We start from the raw sequence: 19132 nt of genomic DNA, 5'->3' as shown, positions 1-19132 counted from the left end.
CCGATGCACGTCATCAATCACATCGAAATTGACACTAAAGCCTATAAACCTGAGTAAATAAAATTTTAACTAAAATGTTTAAATTTGTTGACTAAATTAAAATACCAAGCAGTTCTTCATTATACTTTATAGAGCAAATGATTGTAACAGATATTTTATTTAGATTAAATCTGCAAAAATTAGTTTAAACCGATTTTTATTATCGCCTTGTTGGTCACATTGCGCCATGTTCAGCAATGTTGTCGTGTATTATTTGACAATTATCCTAGTGTCAGTCATTATTTTGTATAATATCGTGTTGTTGAATTTTGGAAGTAATTCTCGTTTTTTGTCGTTTTTCATAGCTTTTTTTTCTTACATCGTATTTCTAAATACAAAAAGTTCTTTTAAGAACTAAATTTTTGATATTTTTTACTGCATTTTTTGAAATTGTGGATTGAAAATATGCCGAAGCCTTTAAACAGTCGAAGCAAAGCGCTTGTTGCTTCCCTGATAAAATATTTTGAGCACGAACGTGACAATAAAGGTTCTTTATTACCCTTGAATGCAGTCAGAGAAGTAAGATTGATTTGTAAGCACATTGTACCACTTTCAAGTTGTTTCTACTTATTTCAATTTGTAGCGGGTAGCTGCTGCCTTAAAAAAATTATATAAAAATTATATACTAAATATATATTGTTTGTCACTTTTAAATTAAGATTCATCTCATAAATCCATCACAATCTGGCAGCGCTGTCGCCATCGCTTGTCACTCAAAGTTACCGCATCGGAAAATGTTTTAAAATTTCTATACCAGATTTTATTTCAATATTTTTAACCGTTCCGAATATGAAGGAGACATTTTTAAACTTTGTAGCTTAGATTATAATTTTTTTTTCATCTGTTAAAATTATTACTATTAAAATATAACCACCCTGTACACAGTGTCTCATTTTGGTAGCAAATGAGGTTTTTATCGCTATAAACAGAACCTGGAGGTTTTCACGAACCTTAAAAGCAGAATGATACGGTCAAAGTATACTTGGACCAGGTATACTTGTATGTCGCCATATAACTGTACTTATAATAATGCTGCGCGCGTCTCAAAGTGTACTTGGACCAAGTACTCTTGGACGCTGTTTGGATCGAACCAACTGATTAAAAATCGGTTGATTACGATCCAAGTTGGGTCCAAGTGTATTTGATCCAAATACACTTTGACCGTGTCAACTTTAAGCCTGGCTGTCAAAGGGCACTTGAACCAAGTCAACCGGATGCTGACATATAAATATACGTATATAGATGTTGCGCGCGTCTCACTTTTACGCTGTTTGTATGATATCAACTGTTTTATCAAAGTTGAGTTAGACGGCTTCGTAACATCCAAGTAAGTTGGGAGCCAGCTTACTTTTTTTATGTTAAAAAGCTTCCTACTCGACTTTGATGAAACAGTAATACTATACAAGTAGCGTACAAGTGATACACGCGCAGCATTATTATAAGTACAGTTATATGGCAACATCCAAGTGTACTTGATTCAAGTACACTTTGATCGTGTCATCCCGCCTGCGCCTAAGCAACTTGTAAACAAAATTCTCATGGCCTCCTTAGCTTTTATGATACAGAATCTCAGCTGTTTGACAACTTATGAAAAACGTAAAAAGGGATTCTTAAAGAACTTTTTGCGCAGAATCCAGTGGCGTAGTTAATCTCTTTAATATGTCCATTTTTGAGATTTTGACCGCTGCTGTTTAGTTGATTTTAAATGGAAGTCCTGCTATCTGTATCATACAAACTGATCAGGCCATGACAATTACAAGGTATTATCTTTACTAATAAGCGAAATAACCCTTATTTACAAACAAAATAAGACATTACATAGAAGTACTAAAAATATTGAGAAGGTTAAATCAGTAATGAGAAGGTTAAATCTAATGAATTATCTAACAGAGGCGTTAGATACATGATTTTTCCGTTACAACATTAATGTCACCACTGCTTAGAAACTACAGCCTAAGAAAAAATGTAAATAGACACCTAGAAGATTTTCTAAAATATGGTACTTGTTTTAACACGTACGCTAAACACTATTCGATAAAATCTAAGAGCTATATGATAACATGAATTTTAAAATTTTCATTAATTTAACAGTACTAGATGTAACAGTAATAGCAACGTTGACAACATCGAAATAGCAGTGGTGTTAATAAAAATTCTTTCCAAATTCTTGATCACAAGTCAACAGATATTATTACAGAGGACAGTGACAATTATTGTAAAGTCTAATACTGATACAATTTAAAAAATATATTTTTTTTAATTCTTGTAATAGTAAAATATAATTTAAAAACCGAGCTATGCAATAGTTTTGTAGATGTACATTTTTTGTCTTCCAATCATTAAATAGGTCGAATACTATGACAATAAAAATATATAAAATTTCACCACACTATACAATATTCAGATTTTCTGGGTATTTGTCATTTTCATGTTACATATGACTTATCTCAAACTTAACAGATTCAGTGACCAAAGACTAGAGTTGTCCACAGGGTGTGGACAACTCTATCAGGTTGGTGGTCATCAGAATGGAAGAAATATACTAAGGGCTGGGGGCAAAGGTTAGTTTTGGGTCGAGATTTTCGTATGTAAGAAGAGTACAATGCGTTTGTAATATACTGAACAAAGAGAGAACAGTAAAAACATTGCCAAACGTATAAAATAAACCGAGAAACTGTGCACATTGCTAAGAGACGTGCATGAGAGATGTGTGCATGCAGATTCGTCGCGGTGGACCGGTCGCTACAATCAGTACATAAAATTCTAAGAAAGGGTCTACATCATGCGTTCAGTTTTACGATTTAATAACGTCTCGTGATACTTTATCTGTTTATTTATTAACAAGTCGTAATTTTCCCTATAGTTTGTAAATTTTTAAATGCAAGGTGAGTTGGTGTTCGACAGTGGTCTCGCTATTAGAACTCGAATTCAAAAATCCATATCTCGAAATCCATTAGAAACGATTGTAGTTTTTTTTCAGAAACTTTCTTAATTCTTCTGCTATATTTCCTTCGCAGATATTATGAGAAATTCTTTATAAATAAAAAAGTTCCATGATTGCTGAAAATTGCTATGCACTAAAAGTAAATGGATGGTTTTTTTAAAGTTTTTGAATTGAAAAAACCAGCATATCGATTTTTTCTTATTTAAACATCTTGTAAAAGATGTTAACTTCAAAATAAAAAAAAGTTAAGTTTTTAAATTATCGCGATTACTGACGTTTTCTGGTTATGAAAAACACACACGATAACGATATACCTAACGATATCCTTATAATTCCTTTTCAGATGCTCAGAAACACATCTAGTGATTTTATCTAGTTATCTTTCCGAAAAGAAAGTCTTAAAAATAAGCGGTTTGCGATCTTGATTTAACTTTACTTGATAGGGAAAGGTGTACCGGAGATATGTAGCAACGCCGCAATAGTACACCGTCGCATTTCTCTCACTCCGACTTAACAAGATCCCTATGGGATTTATTTCCACTCATGTAAATATCGACCCAAAAGTAAGAGTTGCCAGCACGGTATATTTTTTGAAACTGTATTTATTCAGAACAAATGACAATTGCTGCTTAGTTTTGGATCTGCTTTATAACCAGAGACAACATCGTAATTTTGTGATAAGAAAAAAAAAGAAAGTTCGACACAACAGTGTTCATTCAAATAAAATAAATATTTTTTTAATATAGTCTGATAAAAATTTTATATATTTTATAGAGTAGTATAAGGTGTGCCAAAAGGGGGTTTGCAATATATAAGGATTTGTTCATCATTGATTTACTGAAAAAAGGATGATATTTTTTTTCATACATACAAAAAAAAATAATTTGGTATTTGTCATGCAACAACTGTAGTAGCATGACATGTCAAAATAATTGTTTTTTGTTATGGGGCAAGCTGGACAAAAATAAAAAAAAACATTTTCTGCAAACCCTTTGGTACGCCCCGTATAAATATTTCATGCTCACAGATGGAAAGAATTTTTTGTGACCAAAACATACCGTAATGAAATATGGAATGTGTTAACTAAACATAGAGAGCATTATTATTTTTTAGTAGATTTGATCACAGTCATTTTAGTGAGTGCGCAGGCTCGCTACACTTAAGTCCACCCTCCCTGCCTATTCGTTTCCGATTTTTGTTTCTTTAAAACGATCCTAGTTTTCGTTGTTCTTATAGCTGCTTGTATTCGAATGGTGAGAAACGAACCAAATCGGGAAGAACGTACTTAAAATCTACTTAATCTAAAATAGCACATCAAATTTATTTACAATTATATTGTGACTTGTTTTTCTTTAGTCGACGGCACGGCAGTTTAATCGAGTTTCTCCCTGAACTCAATTGTACTTTGATCGGTGTGTGTAGTCTTCTGTTAGGCTTCGTAAATGGACTAGAATTCATGCTCAACACTACACAGGAACATCGTCATTTGTGACAAAAACGGCTTAAATTGCAATAAAAAAGATTAAACAATGAAAAAAAAATGTTTAAGCCGTCTCTGACTTACTGACCCATATCATCTAAGAATATCAAATATATATTATATTGTTATCATTCAATTTGTCTCTTATAATTACCTGGAAGTACTTTGAAATATTTTATCACATGCTTCGCACATAATTTTCGTTTGAAACTTCATTCAGAACCTCGTAATTAGTGGAATAAATTAGTGGTTTCAATTACACTTTATACTTTTCAGTTTACGATCATTCACAATATTTAAAAAATCACAATTAAAATTAAGAGAATATCCTAGCAACAGCTTGCATTAGTCAGTTGTATCCATAGAGAAAGCCTAATATTTAGCTTATGAAACAATCAACTTTTGATTTCGAACCACAGTTTCTCTTGACGGAAGATAATCAAAGGCCAAAATGACATTTCTCGCAAATTTTGAAGTATAATTAGTGGAAAAGTTAAAAGTTTGATAACTTTTTCTACTAATTGAAAATGTCTACCACTAATTTAGACGTTCTAAATGCTTACATTGAAATTAAAAGAACAAACTTCTACGCTAAACGAAACTACTAATTGCGAGGTTCTGAATGAAGTTTACTCCAGTTAAGTTTCTATAGTTTATCTCGCATAACTCTTTCTCGTTTCAACATATGACATTATGCATGGCAGGATAAAGGTATAGCACAAATGAAATATCTAGGCAGTGGCAACAATTGTGTCAATAATATGAATATTTTGATTTACCAGAGATTATTTGAATATTTACTTTAATTTTTATCGCACTATTTTTTAATAAATATACCGCATAATTGAAGAAAAAACCGTGTCCAGGTTGCTTGGAACAGATGATCTATGTCAGTCCCTATGTAATTTTACATACAAAATGACAGTGATCTTCATTTCAAAGCCATCTCTGACGCAGTTTTTTTTTTCGATTGTATGGTATTTTGCCCAGTATTTTTTTTATTAAATACATTTCTTTAGTCCAAAGTTTCCACCATTTAGGAAAAACGTTACGTGAGAAGAACTATACTGGACTTTATCCTATAGGTTAAACCAAATAAAAATTAATCTTCTGATTACAACCAGATTATTTATGTTGAAACACTGTTTGATAAATAAATAGTATATTATTTTGTTTTGGTATCAGATAAACAAACTTAATGTGATTGATTCAAATACATGAAAAAGTGTAAAACTATTAATTAATGATATCTATATTTACTTGTTTTCGTAGTTTAAAATTTGAAACTTAATATTATTTGGTGATTAAATTATTAAATGTAACCATGAGAATCAAAATAAATTATCAAGTTGTCTTAAGCTGTAAACAAAAATATACAGACCGGACCACGGTAGTAGTAACATAGGCAGAACTGGACGAATTAGCGTATGCCCGTGCGCCAGATAAAAAGCAGGCGAAAAAATGCGATAAAATAAAAATAGGTCGCTATGTGATAAGAATGTTTCAGAATTTGTATTTATTCCTGTTTTAATAGCCAAAACGAATACGTAGATTCTCGCGACAGTTCTCGTGTAAAATTTATTTTTTAAGTAAAATAATGGAGGTTTATGAAGTTCGTGAGAAAATTCAAATTGTAAAATGGTATTTCCAAAATAGGTCTTATCGGGATATACAAACAATTTTTCCACAAAGTTTTGTAAACAGGTCAATTCCAACTTTATCTACTATATTAAGAGTTATTAATAATTTTGAAACACATGGGTGCGTGTCCCCACAATAACACAAAAAGCCTGATGTGTTGATTAATGAAGAACAGGAGTTAAAGCAAGTGTTCGTTTGTGCTACCGTGGATCAAAATCCCACGTTTTCAAGTAATCAAATTGCTGAGGTGGTTGCCCTGCACAATGCCCGTATTGTTCAAGGATTTTTGAACAATACTTTTCCCAACCGTTTAATTAGTGGATATGGAACTATTTTGTGGCCCGCTAGATCACCAGATCTTTCTCCCAATGATTTCTTTTTGTGGGGTTATGTAAAATCCAAAGTGTATGGTCATAATAGGGCTAATAATCTGGATGGGCTTCAAGTAAAAATACGAGAGGCTTTCCAAACTATTAGCCCTAATATGTTAGCCAATGTCAGACGGGGATTTTACGACCGCCTAGGCTTCTGTCTAGCACAAGAAGGTGGTCTCTTTGAACACTTGTTATAACTTTTTTTTTATTTAGAGTAATATTATAATTTTTTTGGGGGTTTAGAGAATTTATTTATTTTTAGTTTTGGCTTGTAAACACACTGAAATAATAAATATTTAAGTATTTTTATTTTAAATGTTACCTTAAGTGAAGGTAAACACTTAAAATGAAAATAATAAATACACGGCACTCCTCGCGTCATATTCCTAGTCTGTCACGACCGACCCGTCCAAGCACAACTGCAATTGCGTACTGCCTGACCAGCCGACTAGCCGGCAGTGACTCTCGAGTACGAACGCAAAACGGGTAAACGTAAATTCGTCCGGCAACTTGCTATGTTACTAGTAGCCTGATCTTCTCTGTATATCAGTGGAAGATTCGTGCATTTCGATAATAAATTCAAATTGATATGCGAAAATTATAACGCGTACTTTTGTTAATTTACAGGCAAATATATGCAGATCAGATTTTTAATCTAAGCTCTGAGTTATTTTTTTAGGACTTAAATGATAAAAAATATTTCGGTGAAACATTCTGATTCAACGTAAAAAAGTTATATTGACTTTGAAGCATAGAGGTCATAGTTGTATCCAGAAAATTTTTCATAGCTAGAAATTGTTTTTGCAAAAAAATGTTCGAAGCCTGTGATTTTACAAAGGTTCTTATCAATTATTATTTTCCTAATCCAAAAATGAGCGACAAAAATTTTTAATATAAAAACATTCTTTATGGCTGTAACCTTCTAGAAATATCACCACTAAATTTGAACACTTAAATGTTGAAATATCGATAAATTGTCATTAACAATTACTACAGCATGACCAATAAAAAATGACATTGTAGAACCATTCTATGATTTAGATAGTATCTGTCACATGTTTGACATCATAAATGTCTATTAATGTTAAATTTTATATACTAACGACTGGCAAAGGTTAGTCCTGGGTCGAGATTTCCATATGTAAGAAGAGTGCAATCATTTATAATGTACTGAACAAAGAGAGAACAGTACAAATGTTGCCAAACGTATGAAATAAATCGAGAAACTGTGCATATTGCTAAGAGACTCGGAAGAGGATTTAGCAGATTCGTCGCGGTCGGCCCAATCAGTACCTAAAATTCTAGGTTAGGTACATCATGCATTCGACTTCACGATTTAATTACGTCTCGCGATATTTTATTTCTTTATTTATTAATGAGTCCTAATTTTACCTATAGCTTGTAAATTTTTACGTGCAAGTTAGAAATACTTGCACTTTTGGTAAAAATAAGTGGCATTGAGTTGGTGTTTGACAGCGGTCGCGTTATTAGAACTCTGAATTCAAAAATCGATATCTCGAAATTTATGAAACAAACGATTGTAGTTTTTTTCAAAAACTTTCTTAATATTTCTGTTATCGATTGCTGAAAATTGCGATGCACTAAAAGTAAATAGATGTTTTTTTTTTAATTTTGAATGGAAAAAACAAGCCTATCGAATTTTTCTTATTTAAACATCTTGTAAAAGATCCGAACTTCAAAATAAAAAAGTTTCAATATTTAAAGTGGTTCTTGAGTTATCGCGTGTTATGTGTTAAAAAGTTGAGTTTTTAATACCGACCCAAAAGTAAGAGTTGCCAGCACGGTATAATTTATAAATTACAGAAAAAAATTATAGGCACACGACATCACTTTCATTTATCTAGACCGGATTGAATTAAAAAAAGTGTTTCATTTTAGCAGTGACATCACTAAAAGTCTACAGTAATGAAACTGTCACTAAGGACATTATTAAAAATACATTATGTTTTCTTTACGATGCTGAAGCATATACATAAATAAGGCATTCGGGTAATTGAAAAATACAAAAGTATGTATACAAATCAAATTAAGAACAGTAACAAAAATAGTTTATTTCTTCGAGTTACATTATTCTGCATTTTAACAAATCCTTACATCTGATATGTGTCCTATACGACAAAAAGATTAATCTAGAGTACTAGAAAGTGTCTAAACCCAAAAGAACTTATTTGAGCTAACGACCAGAATAGTAGTATCACTTCGCTAACCGTTGCATTCCTCCTTTCTCGGTAGCAATCCCCCGAGAAAGAACATTCTAAATTGTTTTAAGATCATAAGATTTGGAAACAGTCTGGGTGCGGCGACTAGTGTCATATCGATTCATCGTTTCGACTTAGTCGGTGCGAGGCAGATGTAACCCGCCCGGATGTCGAAGCCGCTTACCAAAAGGTTCATGAGCACGCTGTCGCTGGGTTGCGATATACAGGCGGCTTTGGTTCCGGAATTTAACAGCCAATTATCCTTGTTTTTGGGCCTGCCCCTGTGATGGTTGTTGGACATTAACTGTTGTAATAGTTCCGAAGACATTTTCTCTTTGGGCTCGTTTTTGGTTCGCTTGTTCTGGTGGTCGTACGAAGAATTGTTCGACCGTTTCAAACTGGACGAGCGGTCTATCTGTCCTATACTGTTCACTTCCATTTTTGGACTTAACTTTGTACTCCAACTTCTGTTTGTATCTAGAAAAAGAAAATATTGAGATCAATATATGAAAATAGAAAAAAAAAAGATAAATCTGTTTGCAGGGTTATTCACGGTGTGGTGTTAGTGAACTTATAGTAGAAATCTGTACTTTTTCGTAGCTATAGTCACTGTCATTTTTAATGGGTTACCAATAATATTTTTGTATCCTGGGATTCTACTTGTAATTCTAGACATGTCTGCTTTGAATAAAACGATTAAAGAAGACGAATACCGATTTGGTCATTTTAGAAGTGTGGTCTGTGGTCTGGATTTTAACGTGTAAGACTGAATAATATAAATGACCGGTTGACAGACAGAGAGACAAAATCAAAAGCGGCATGCAGTGTTGCCGGTTTTTTTACGTTTGTAGGAAAATTTGTGTAGAAAAAAAAACTATTTTAAACACTTTCATGTATACTACTGAAATGAAGATAATATATCTAAGCCAAATATAATCTATTACACTGTAGTAAAATAAGTAACTAATTGTGAAAAATAAGGTTCCAACCCTAGACGCAACATTTTCCATAAACGCCTACTTGTGCGGTTTGCACTTTTGATGCAAAATCCAGCAATACCGCATAGAAGAAATGTATCACCCCAACTTTTACATCTTTTTAATACATTTGATTTTCCATTAAGCTGCCTACATGAAAATGAACCTACATGAAAACTAAAATGACCAAATCGGTATTGCTATCCATGTATTCATGCATTAGAGACGAAATCACACATGAACATGGACGTCATGAACTCATTTGACAGTTGTTTGACGTTTCAATTGACACATTTGAATTTGATTTAAAATTTCGTGGATTTGTTGGATTTTTCTGAGCTGATTTTGTTTTTTATTATTTTTTTTACAATTGGTTTTGGTCACTATGTTAGCATCATGATGTTAATGTGGTCAGTGAAACGCGCATCCAGTGTTAAAAGTAAGTGTTTTGACTCTTTTAAAAACTCGTATTCTATTTATTCAATCAACAAAAAAATATCTCGTAGGAAAAATTTTACAGAAGCATTTTTAGATCTCACGCAATGCCAATTTTTGCCAAAGTTTTATAATTCTTTAACAAAGAAAAACTTTTCAGTAAAATCAAAAGTATAAGATGAAAGAACTATTATAAGATTATTAAAAAGACTTTTTTAGAAAAAAAAATAATAGCAATAACTTCTGTCAAAAAATTTGAACTATATTTGACTTCTGAACTGAGATTTTTGTACTGTAAGCGATAGAAAATAGTATACAAAATCATTGACGTAAATAAACAAAAATAAAACAGATAAACATAAATAATAAAGTAAAATTTATCTGGGTCCTGATATTATTTTTTTCTAAGTTAATAATATCAATATAAATTATTGATGACTATGTCCAAAAAATTAAAATTGGACTGAGAAATCAGGTCAACAATTTATGGAATATTCTATAATATGCAACACTTTAGTTATCTACAAGGCTTAATTACGAATGAGTGTAATAAAACGTGATAGCAATAAAAAAAAATCATGATTAATGGAATATTATAGCAATTATATAAGACAGTGTCTCGAATTAAGAATATAGACACTCCCCCATGTTTCATTTGAAGAAAATTTGAAGAAAAAAAGTTGCAAATCTTAGAAGTGTGTATAAACATCTTCTAATTTCGAATAACAATGAGAGACAAGTGTCAATATGTCATATACCGGGTGGTAGAAACAGGAAATCCCATGCAAATTTTGAACTGTTCAAACATTGGCTCTCCTATTAATTTTACAGCCAAGTCGTAAATAGGGTTTTTAAAGGTCTGCCTATGCTGAATACACATGCCAAGTTTAAGCAATTTTGGACAACCCGATTTTAAGTAATTTAAGAAGAACTGCATCTATTTTTAAATTAAAACTGAACAGGTAACAATGCAATATCAGGCAAATGTCGACATACCTTAAGTTATCAATCTATGATATTTCCTTTATCTATGTCTATGATTTTATCATTGTCAAATGTAATTTGTTGTGCTGTCTACATTACTACGTTATAGTACCTACGTTTAGTGTCCCAGAATGTATTATTGTAATTTAAAACTTTGTTCGACCGAGGCAAAAGCCTAACGTTTAGAAAATACAATCTGATGTTCACAAAATTATAGGATGACAACATAAGGTACGTTGGCATTTGCCTGGTTTTCTACTATTACCTGTTCAGTTTTAATTTAAAAATAGTTGCAATTTTTCTTAAATTAGTGAAAATCGGCTTGTCCAAAATTGTTCAAATTTGGTATGTGTATTCAGCATACGCAGACCTTTTAAAACTCAAAACAGCACAGTCCTAAATTGCATCGTAAAACACTGATTATTTGCGATACTGAACTTTAGATACTCATGCGTCAATATAAAGTGATAAGAAAAACATAGCGATAAGCTAATTAATAAAACAAAAAAAATGTAAATGAGGGGACGTAAATTAAGTAGCAAACAATTCTGTTTTCATCCACGCCTGAGCCACGCTGCGTCATTACTTGTAACTGACCGTTGTTCAGTAAATGTTTCCTAGGCAGATGTTTTTCCAAAGCAGTGATCCGTTACTTTGGAGCAAATCTAAACATCTCGGAAAAAGGGTCAACATCTCTTAAAGATATCGCCGAAAAAGCGAAACAAAGCTTATCTGCAGTTTTCAAAATTTCCTCAATAATATCAACAATAAGAAATCTAAAATAGAGTTTATAGTACCCAATAAACAAAATTTATATCTAAGGCATTTAGATATATTAAAAGCTCATTTAATGATGAATTAAAGCAAATGGTTAGTCATTTAGCAGAAAGAAGGAAACAAATAGAGCAAGGTACATATGGTTTGACCGTGAGACATTGCTAGATTTGTTCTGTTCGGTACCATGAGAACATGCCCAACAGCAGCAATGGGGGTCATTCTAGACTTAACACAACAGCACAATGTCATCGGTAAAGATGCCAATGCGACAATAAATAGAATGGTCACTGACGAAAACATTATTGAGAGAACTGTCAGGTCCGGAACACCCTCAAAAAGAAAATTCCTCCAACTCCCAGTGGATGACATACCAAGAATGTACCACTTGGAAGACAGAAACGTTTGCTCGACATGTAAAAGATCATACCATAACTTGGTATACTAATGCTTTCAAAACTAAAGCTGGGATAGGAGTATTTAGGTCGAAAACTAAATACTCCGAGTCAATGGGCACCTACCCCAGCATAATTCCGAAAGATGCGTACATTTTATCTTAGATAGGAAGTATTCAAAACCGGAAATAGCCATCTTATCCGATAATCAAGCAGCGTTAAAAGTGATCAACTTAGTAACCATCAATTCGAAGTTGGTTAAAGAATACCTAGAGAAGCCGAATATATTAGGCAAAGAAAATAAAGTCCTCCTACTCTGGATGCCAGCTCACCAAGGCATAGAAGCCAATGAAAAAGCAAACGATCTAGCTAGAAAAGGAGCAAACACTCCACTAACTGGACCAGAATCGTTCTGCCTTCCAAGTGGAAACCAGCTTAAAGCGGAACTCAAGAACCTGGAATGGGAATCCTCCAACGGTCTAAGACACTGGAATAAATTCTTCAGAACTTACGACCCCGAATTCGTTACGAATCTTTGTTGTCGAATCTTGGCGAATGCAAATTCTGTGGGGAAAATGAGGAAATGCCAGAACACCAACCATTCGTGCCATAAACTTTGGTGCGGCTGATGTAGGAGATGGAGAGCTGGCCTCTGTGAAGCCGTCTCAAGCCCTGAAACTGTATGATGAGTGAATAACTCGTTATAACTCAAGAAAGGGAGACAGACAATAGATCTATAACGTCACGGTGATTAACCCCCCTCCCAAACATTCTACGTTCATGGGTTCGTGTATTAAGACATTTAATTTTTGGTGACAGATACGGAATAAAAGATAAATACAAAGTGTCTGATATTACCTATATATCAGAGAGTTTCATATTAAATGTAATTTTTTTCTTACTCTAGGTATGGACACAAGAAGGTGTACCGACTGTATGTGAATAGAGAAATGGCATGGGAAATTGAAGGTTAGAAGACGAAGATTGGAACAACAGGAAAGAATGGAGAAATTGGTTGAGTGAAGTGGAAACAGCTTGGACAATATTTCTGACATATGTAAGTATATGATGTTATTCTCTTACTTTTTTCATTGTACATCTCTATGTTGCTGTCTTCCATCGTTCCCCCACCCCTATCGCTACTTTTCAGACTGTGTTTGTTCACCGACGAACTGAGCATCTGAGCCAGCGTCGAATTGTTCTCGGGTATTCGATTGGGGCTCAAATTTTTCTCGTTGTTATTCCACATCAGGTCGTTCGACATTAAAAGCGGTAAGTCGTCGGAGAAATTCATCGGAATATAGGGGGCTTTCATAACTAAGTCGTTATCGTCGTCCATTTGCAGGTTCATAAATGTCGACATTTGGTCTTCGTCTATTAGGGAATTGTTGGGGCTGCATAACGATGGTAAACTGCAATCTGAACTCTAAAAAGAAAGAAAAACACATTTTTTAGAAATATATGAAATTAATAGGACGAAGCAATCATCATCAACATTGAAATAGTTAAAAATACTGCGTTTTCGAATTAATGCGATTTAAATTCTTTATTAAATCGCATTTAAACTCCTTACTACTAATTTCAAATGTATTATATTGAATATTGAATACCTTCTAACAAAGCATTTTTTGGATTGAAGCTAGTTTATGACCTTCATATTTGATTTATAACCACAATTTTGTCTCATATTATTATGGAAAACGAATTTAAATATTGCCAAAAAATTAATCATATTATTTAATTTGTGGTGTATTTTAACGTTAGTGATTACAGCGACTCGTTCATTTCTACGGCTCGTTTGTTCAAAGAATCGATAGAATTGATCCATTGCTTATAATACAATTCACTCAACTGAATCGTGGTCAGCACAGATCCATAAAATTTAAACGAACGAGTCGTAAGAATTGAATCGGATCATAATGCGACTCAAATCGTGAGAATTCATTCATTGCTTACAACACAGTTCGTTTTGGTTTGGTTTGGTACAACGAACGTTCATATTTGCCAATAACTATCATCACCCTTTCTGTAGCATTGAAATAAATACATTTTGTGATTCTATAACATGTTAAAATAACAAAAAAATATTACGTTAATTACAATTCTATGCAAAACATTCTATCAAGGATTACCAAAAAAATGCCTTTTGATTTTTAGGACTTAGAAACACTCAAAATTAAAATGAGTCTTAATCATCTGCTGATGATGCTAACATCGTTAGCGAAACGCGCGTCCAGTGCAAAGGTAAAGTGTTTTGGTGTATTGTGGTCAATTAGTGTTTTATTTTGTTTTTGATGAGAAAATGTGTAAAAGAGTCGATACATTATGAGAAATTGAATAGCGTGTTTCGATTCATCAAAAAAGATTCGAGAAAAAAATTAATCAATAAAAATCATTCGATAAAAAGAATCGTAATGCCCTCACTATTCTACAGGTATTACAGCCGAATTTAGTATACAGGTAACCAAGATGTCCTGTACCCTAAACTCTAGACACAGATATTAATTAAGCTCAAGCTTGATTCATATCAATAATATAGACATCGGCGCATCTAGGAACAAGGAACAGCCATTCAATTACATAGAGAAGCATATCCTGTAATCAAGTCTGCAAATATGCACATCAGAATTGCACAGATAAATTGAACATTCTGTAATATAATAGTCCGGGATATATTCTAGATATTTTATCGGCCATAAAGATAAAACATTCTTGCAAAAGAAAATAGTTATATATAGATGGTTTAACTCTCAATATAATATGTTCAATTTTAATCAATATTTAATACCTTTGAATAAAAAGCAAGGAAGGAGTATAATGCTATTCATGGAATCGACATCGTTGACAGTTCTCTTTGACGTTGCAATTGACACATTTGAATTTGATTTGAAATTTAACGGATTTGCGGAGTTATTAACGGCTTTTTTGAACCTATGTTATTTATTATTTATTTTACAACTGGTTTTGTTCAAAGGTAGTAAATATAGAAGGATATTGGTGTCAGAACTTAAATTAACAGTATGACGTTATTGCGAATTACCTAAAAAGACTCTAAAATAGTTAGTTGTGAAGCGCGTGGTAGATTTTGGTTAAAAATCTAGAGAAATAATGGAATTCACTGAGAAGTGTGTAAGTAGTAGTATATCAGAAGCATATCTAGTATTTGGATAAGTAATAAGTACCATTTATGGACAACATAAAACAAAATGAACAAATTATTGAACCTACCCTACATTATATTTTTAGACCATTTAAATAAAATTAGAACGGCACTGATAAACCGTACTTAAGTCAAGAGTTTTTTGAAATGCTCCTTCCTTAAGAGTCTATTACGCTGTACTGTTCGGGTCGCTCTCAGGGGTCTGGTAAAGCGGGTGTGTGGCCGAAGGGAATATATATTATATTTCAGAAATCTGCCTAAGGCTTAGCCCGATCCTGTCGTGTTAAGCCACACCCAAAATTCCAAACACACGTGCTTTGATTAAGGCTTGCAGGGGCGGATACAGGAATTTATTTTAGGGGGGGCCCAAAATAAAAAGTAATGTAGAATATGCTTTTTAGGGCGCCATTTTTAACCCAAAAGCCTAATATTTAACACAATTTACAGATTTTAGGGGGGGCCGGGCCCCATGGGCCCCCCCTCTGTATCCGCCACTGAAGGCTTGATTAAGGTTTGCAGAGCTTCAGCATTTGCTATAGAATAGCGAGCAATTTGTTACAAAACCATATAAATTATATATCACTGTAATCACAAAACTTCAATCTATTTCCGTATTGTAACGATTTTTTAAATTATGTCTTTATTTTCGATAAAATTTAGTCCAAACATAAAGAATATTTTGTTGATGTTTGACCATCAAAACCTTAAAAATAAAGAAGTTGTCTAAAAATGTGCTACAATACGGATATAGTATAATCCTTTATATTTAATTTCCTTCTTCATTTGTCTAAAAATACGTAGCCAGTTTTACATAAAACGTTAAAGGCCAAAAGTTTATTTTGCTACTTTTTCAGACTAGTGAAATGGACTCTTTATCTTTTTATTCAATTTAATATTTAATACAAATATACATAAATACCTTTGATAAATTAGGTGACAGTAGCTGAGGCGATGAATCTCGATAGTCTCTATACGAAATAAATGGGTCCGAAGGTTCGTCGTTGAGTAAAGGCCCGAAACCATTGTCTTTTAAAAGTATGTCGTCCAACATGTCTGTCAGGAAAGGATGGTCGTCCAGTGGAACGCACACATCCCCTGCCACCGGTGCCAAATGAGTCAAATCGTCGGGTTCATCTTTCAACACTGAAACAATAGAAACACATATTTGAAAAAAAAATGTAGAAGCAGTTTAAAAGTCATTTTTGGTTCATAATGTATCGAAATATTATACATTGAAAAAATAATTGAAAAAATTATTAAAATATTATACATTGAAAAAATAAATGATTGAGTTAACCAGTGCTTAAATGGTCATCCAGTACCTGAACAGTGGAAAAAAGCATATATCTCCTCTATATATAAAAAGGGCTCAAGGAAGGATCCCAATAACTACAGGGGAATTTCGGTCACCAGCACTATGAATCGCCTCTATGGAAGGATACTGAGGAACTTAATTGAAGAGGAATACTCCAGCTACGAAGAAGAAGAGCAGAGTGGTTTCAGAAGCGGAAGATCATGTACAGATAATATCTTTGCATTGAAACAGATCATCGAGAAGAAATCTGCAATGAACCAGGAAGTTCATATAACATTCATCGATCTACAAAAAGCATATGATATAGTGCCAATAATAAAATTATGGGAAGTATTGCACGAATCAAGAATTAACGCAGCTCTGATAAAAGCTGTACAAAATCTTTACCATGGAGGAAAATCACAAATAAAAACGGTCAACGGTCTCTCAGAGGAAATTTCTATCACTAAAGGGCTCCGACAGGGTTGCTGTATATCCCCAACACTATTTAAAATTTATATTGCCAAGGCCTTACATCTATGGAAAAGAAATGTAACGGAATGGGTATAGAACTAAATGACATATGCCTATACACCTTGCAATTTGCAGATGACCAGGCCATAATTGCAAACGACAAAGATGACATGGAATATATGGTGCGGAAAATAATTGAAGAATATGCTAAATGGGGTCTCACAGTAAATACAGAAAAAACAAAATACCTTCCAATTGGAGCTAATACAGAAAATCTTATTTTAGACAATAATATGGAAATTTGGGCATGTGAAGATTACAGGTACCTGGGATCGATATTTACAGGAGATGGAACGGACGATAGAGAAATAAACAACAGAGTAATACAGGCACGAAGAGTTATCAGATGCATAAATGGCATTCTATGGAGCACTGAAATTACAAAAAACAGGAAATATAATATATACGAGACACTAGTTAAAAGCATATTACTCTATGGATGTGAAACATGGCGACTCACTGAAAGGAATAAAAGGAAATTAGAGACAACAGAAATGGACGCGACTAGAAGAGCAATGAGAATTTCCCGGAGGGATAAGATCAGAAATGAAGACATTAGACAACAGATGGGAATAGAGGGAACAATAGTAAATGATATAGAACAAAAACAATTAATATGGTACGGCCACGTTCAGAGAATGCACAATGAAAGAATTCCAAAACAAGTCATTCATTGGATACCACCTGCTAAACGAAAGAGAGGACGTCCCAAGAAAACATGGATGGAAGGAATAAGAAGGTCGATGAGCGAGAAAAATCTGACCGAAGATCAATGGGAAAATCGCACAGGGTGGAAGTTAGGCATCGGACAACGTACGTTCTGACCCGAATTTATATATATAAAAAATAATTGAGGTAAGTTTTTGCTATTTTACCAACTAGAATTTTGTCACTACTAGATCAAAGTGACCTGACGGCCATCATTATGACGGACCCTCATTATGACGGTTATCTATCCCCAAGATTTATCCGTCATTCAACAAGAAGAAATTAACGAGTGTTGCAAAATGTTACTAAAATAGATATAAGATAGGTGAAGCCTTTTTAACATTTTTCGTTTTGGAAGATATTTCCTATTTTAACATACAACAGTTTTTGAATTTTGTTTGTCTTCCTGGGACTAATGCTCATACAGAAAGGGTATTTGCCCACAGTAGCCAATAAGCTGTAAAGAGGCATAGAAAAGACACAATTATCAATTATATCTACGTTCTTTAAAATGTATGGTAATTACAGAATGTGGTATAACTGGTTTATACTACATTCTCTATTTACCATACATTTTAATATTACTGGCTACTGTAAGCAAATACCCTTTCTTTTTGTTAATTGACATAATTTGATGTCAAAAGGTTAAGTTACATTAAAAATTCTTTTTTATCTTGTAATTTTTATCTCTATATTACAGGACTATTATAAAATTTTACATTTAGTTAAATACTTGACTTCTGACACAAATAATTCATTGAATTTTGATAAAATAAAATATGTAGTAAATATATATAATAAATAATTAAATTGATAGATTTTTTAGCACAAATTATAAGCAGTTTCCATTGAAAAAAAATAAAACACCAGATATAATGAAAGTTGTAAAAATAGCAAAAATCTGTTCAGCTCGGACACAATTTTAGAATAGAGAAATATAGCTGGAACTTTACATAATAACGTTCGTCATTTCTAAGTATTTAGATTTAGATCACCTTCATCCATGAAAATATTGTATGAAACCTACTAAGAAATAATTCCTAACTTGTTAAATCTCAGTTTTAATGTCAACTACAATAATAGTGTCCATATTAAAACCAAAAATCAATGGTTTAAAACAAAAACTTTGTAATTAGTCTATAAACAACTTTGATAAAAGATATCGCAAATAATC

The 19132-nt window shown here is 32.9% G+C and overlaps 1 protein-coding gene across 7 annotated transcripts in view; it reads right to left on the bottom strand.

Annotated features, from left to right (window-relative positions):
* LOC115889806 (hypoxia-inducible factor 1-alpha) overlaps positions 1 to 19132 on the bottom strand; it is a 388607-nt gene that overhangs the window by 13149 nt on the left and 356326 nt on the right. For all 7 annotated transcript variants that reach the window (XM_030909881.1, XM_030909884.1, XM_030909882.1 and 4 more), the window contains 3 exons: positions 16342 to 16565; positions 13346 to 13688; positions 8882 to 9174 (listed from right to left, as the gene is read on the bottom strand). In XM_030909881.1, coding sequence (XP_030765741.1) covers positions 8882 to 9174; positions 13346 to 13688; positions 16342 to 16565 — 860 coding nt within the window. The remainder of the gene's footprint in view (positions 1 to 8881; positions 9175 to 13345; positions 13689 to 16341; positions 16566 to 19132) is intronic.

Source organism: Sitophilus oryzae, unplaced genomic scaffold, assembly GCF_002938485.1.
Source record: "Sitophilus oryzae breed Bouriz unplaced genomic scaffold, Soryzae_2.0 scaffold_847_pilon_pilon, whole genome shotgun sequence".
NCBI classification, from domain to species: domain Eukaryota; kingdom Metazoa; phylum Arthropoda; class Insecta; order Coleoptera; family Curculionidae; genus Sitophilus; species Sitophilus oryzae.
Note: the sequence above shows the minus strand (reverse complement) of the source record. Positions and strands in the feature narration are given on the sequence as shown.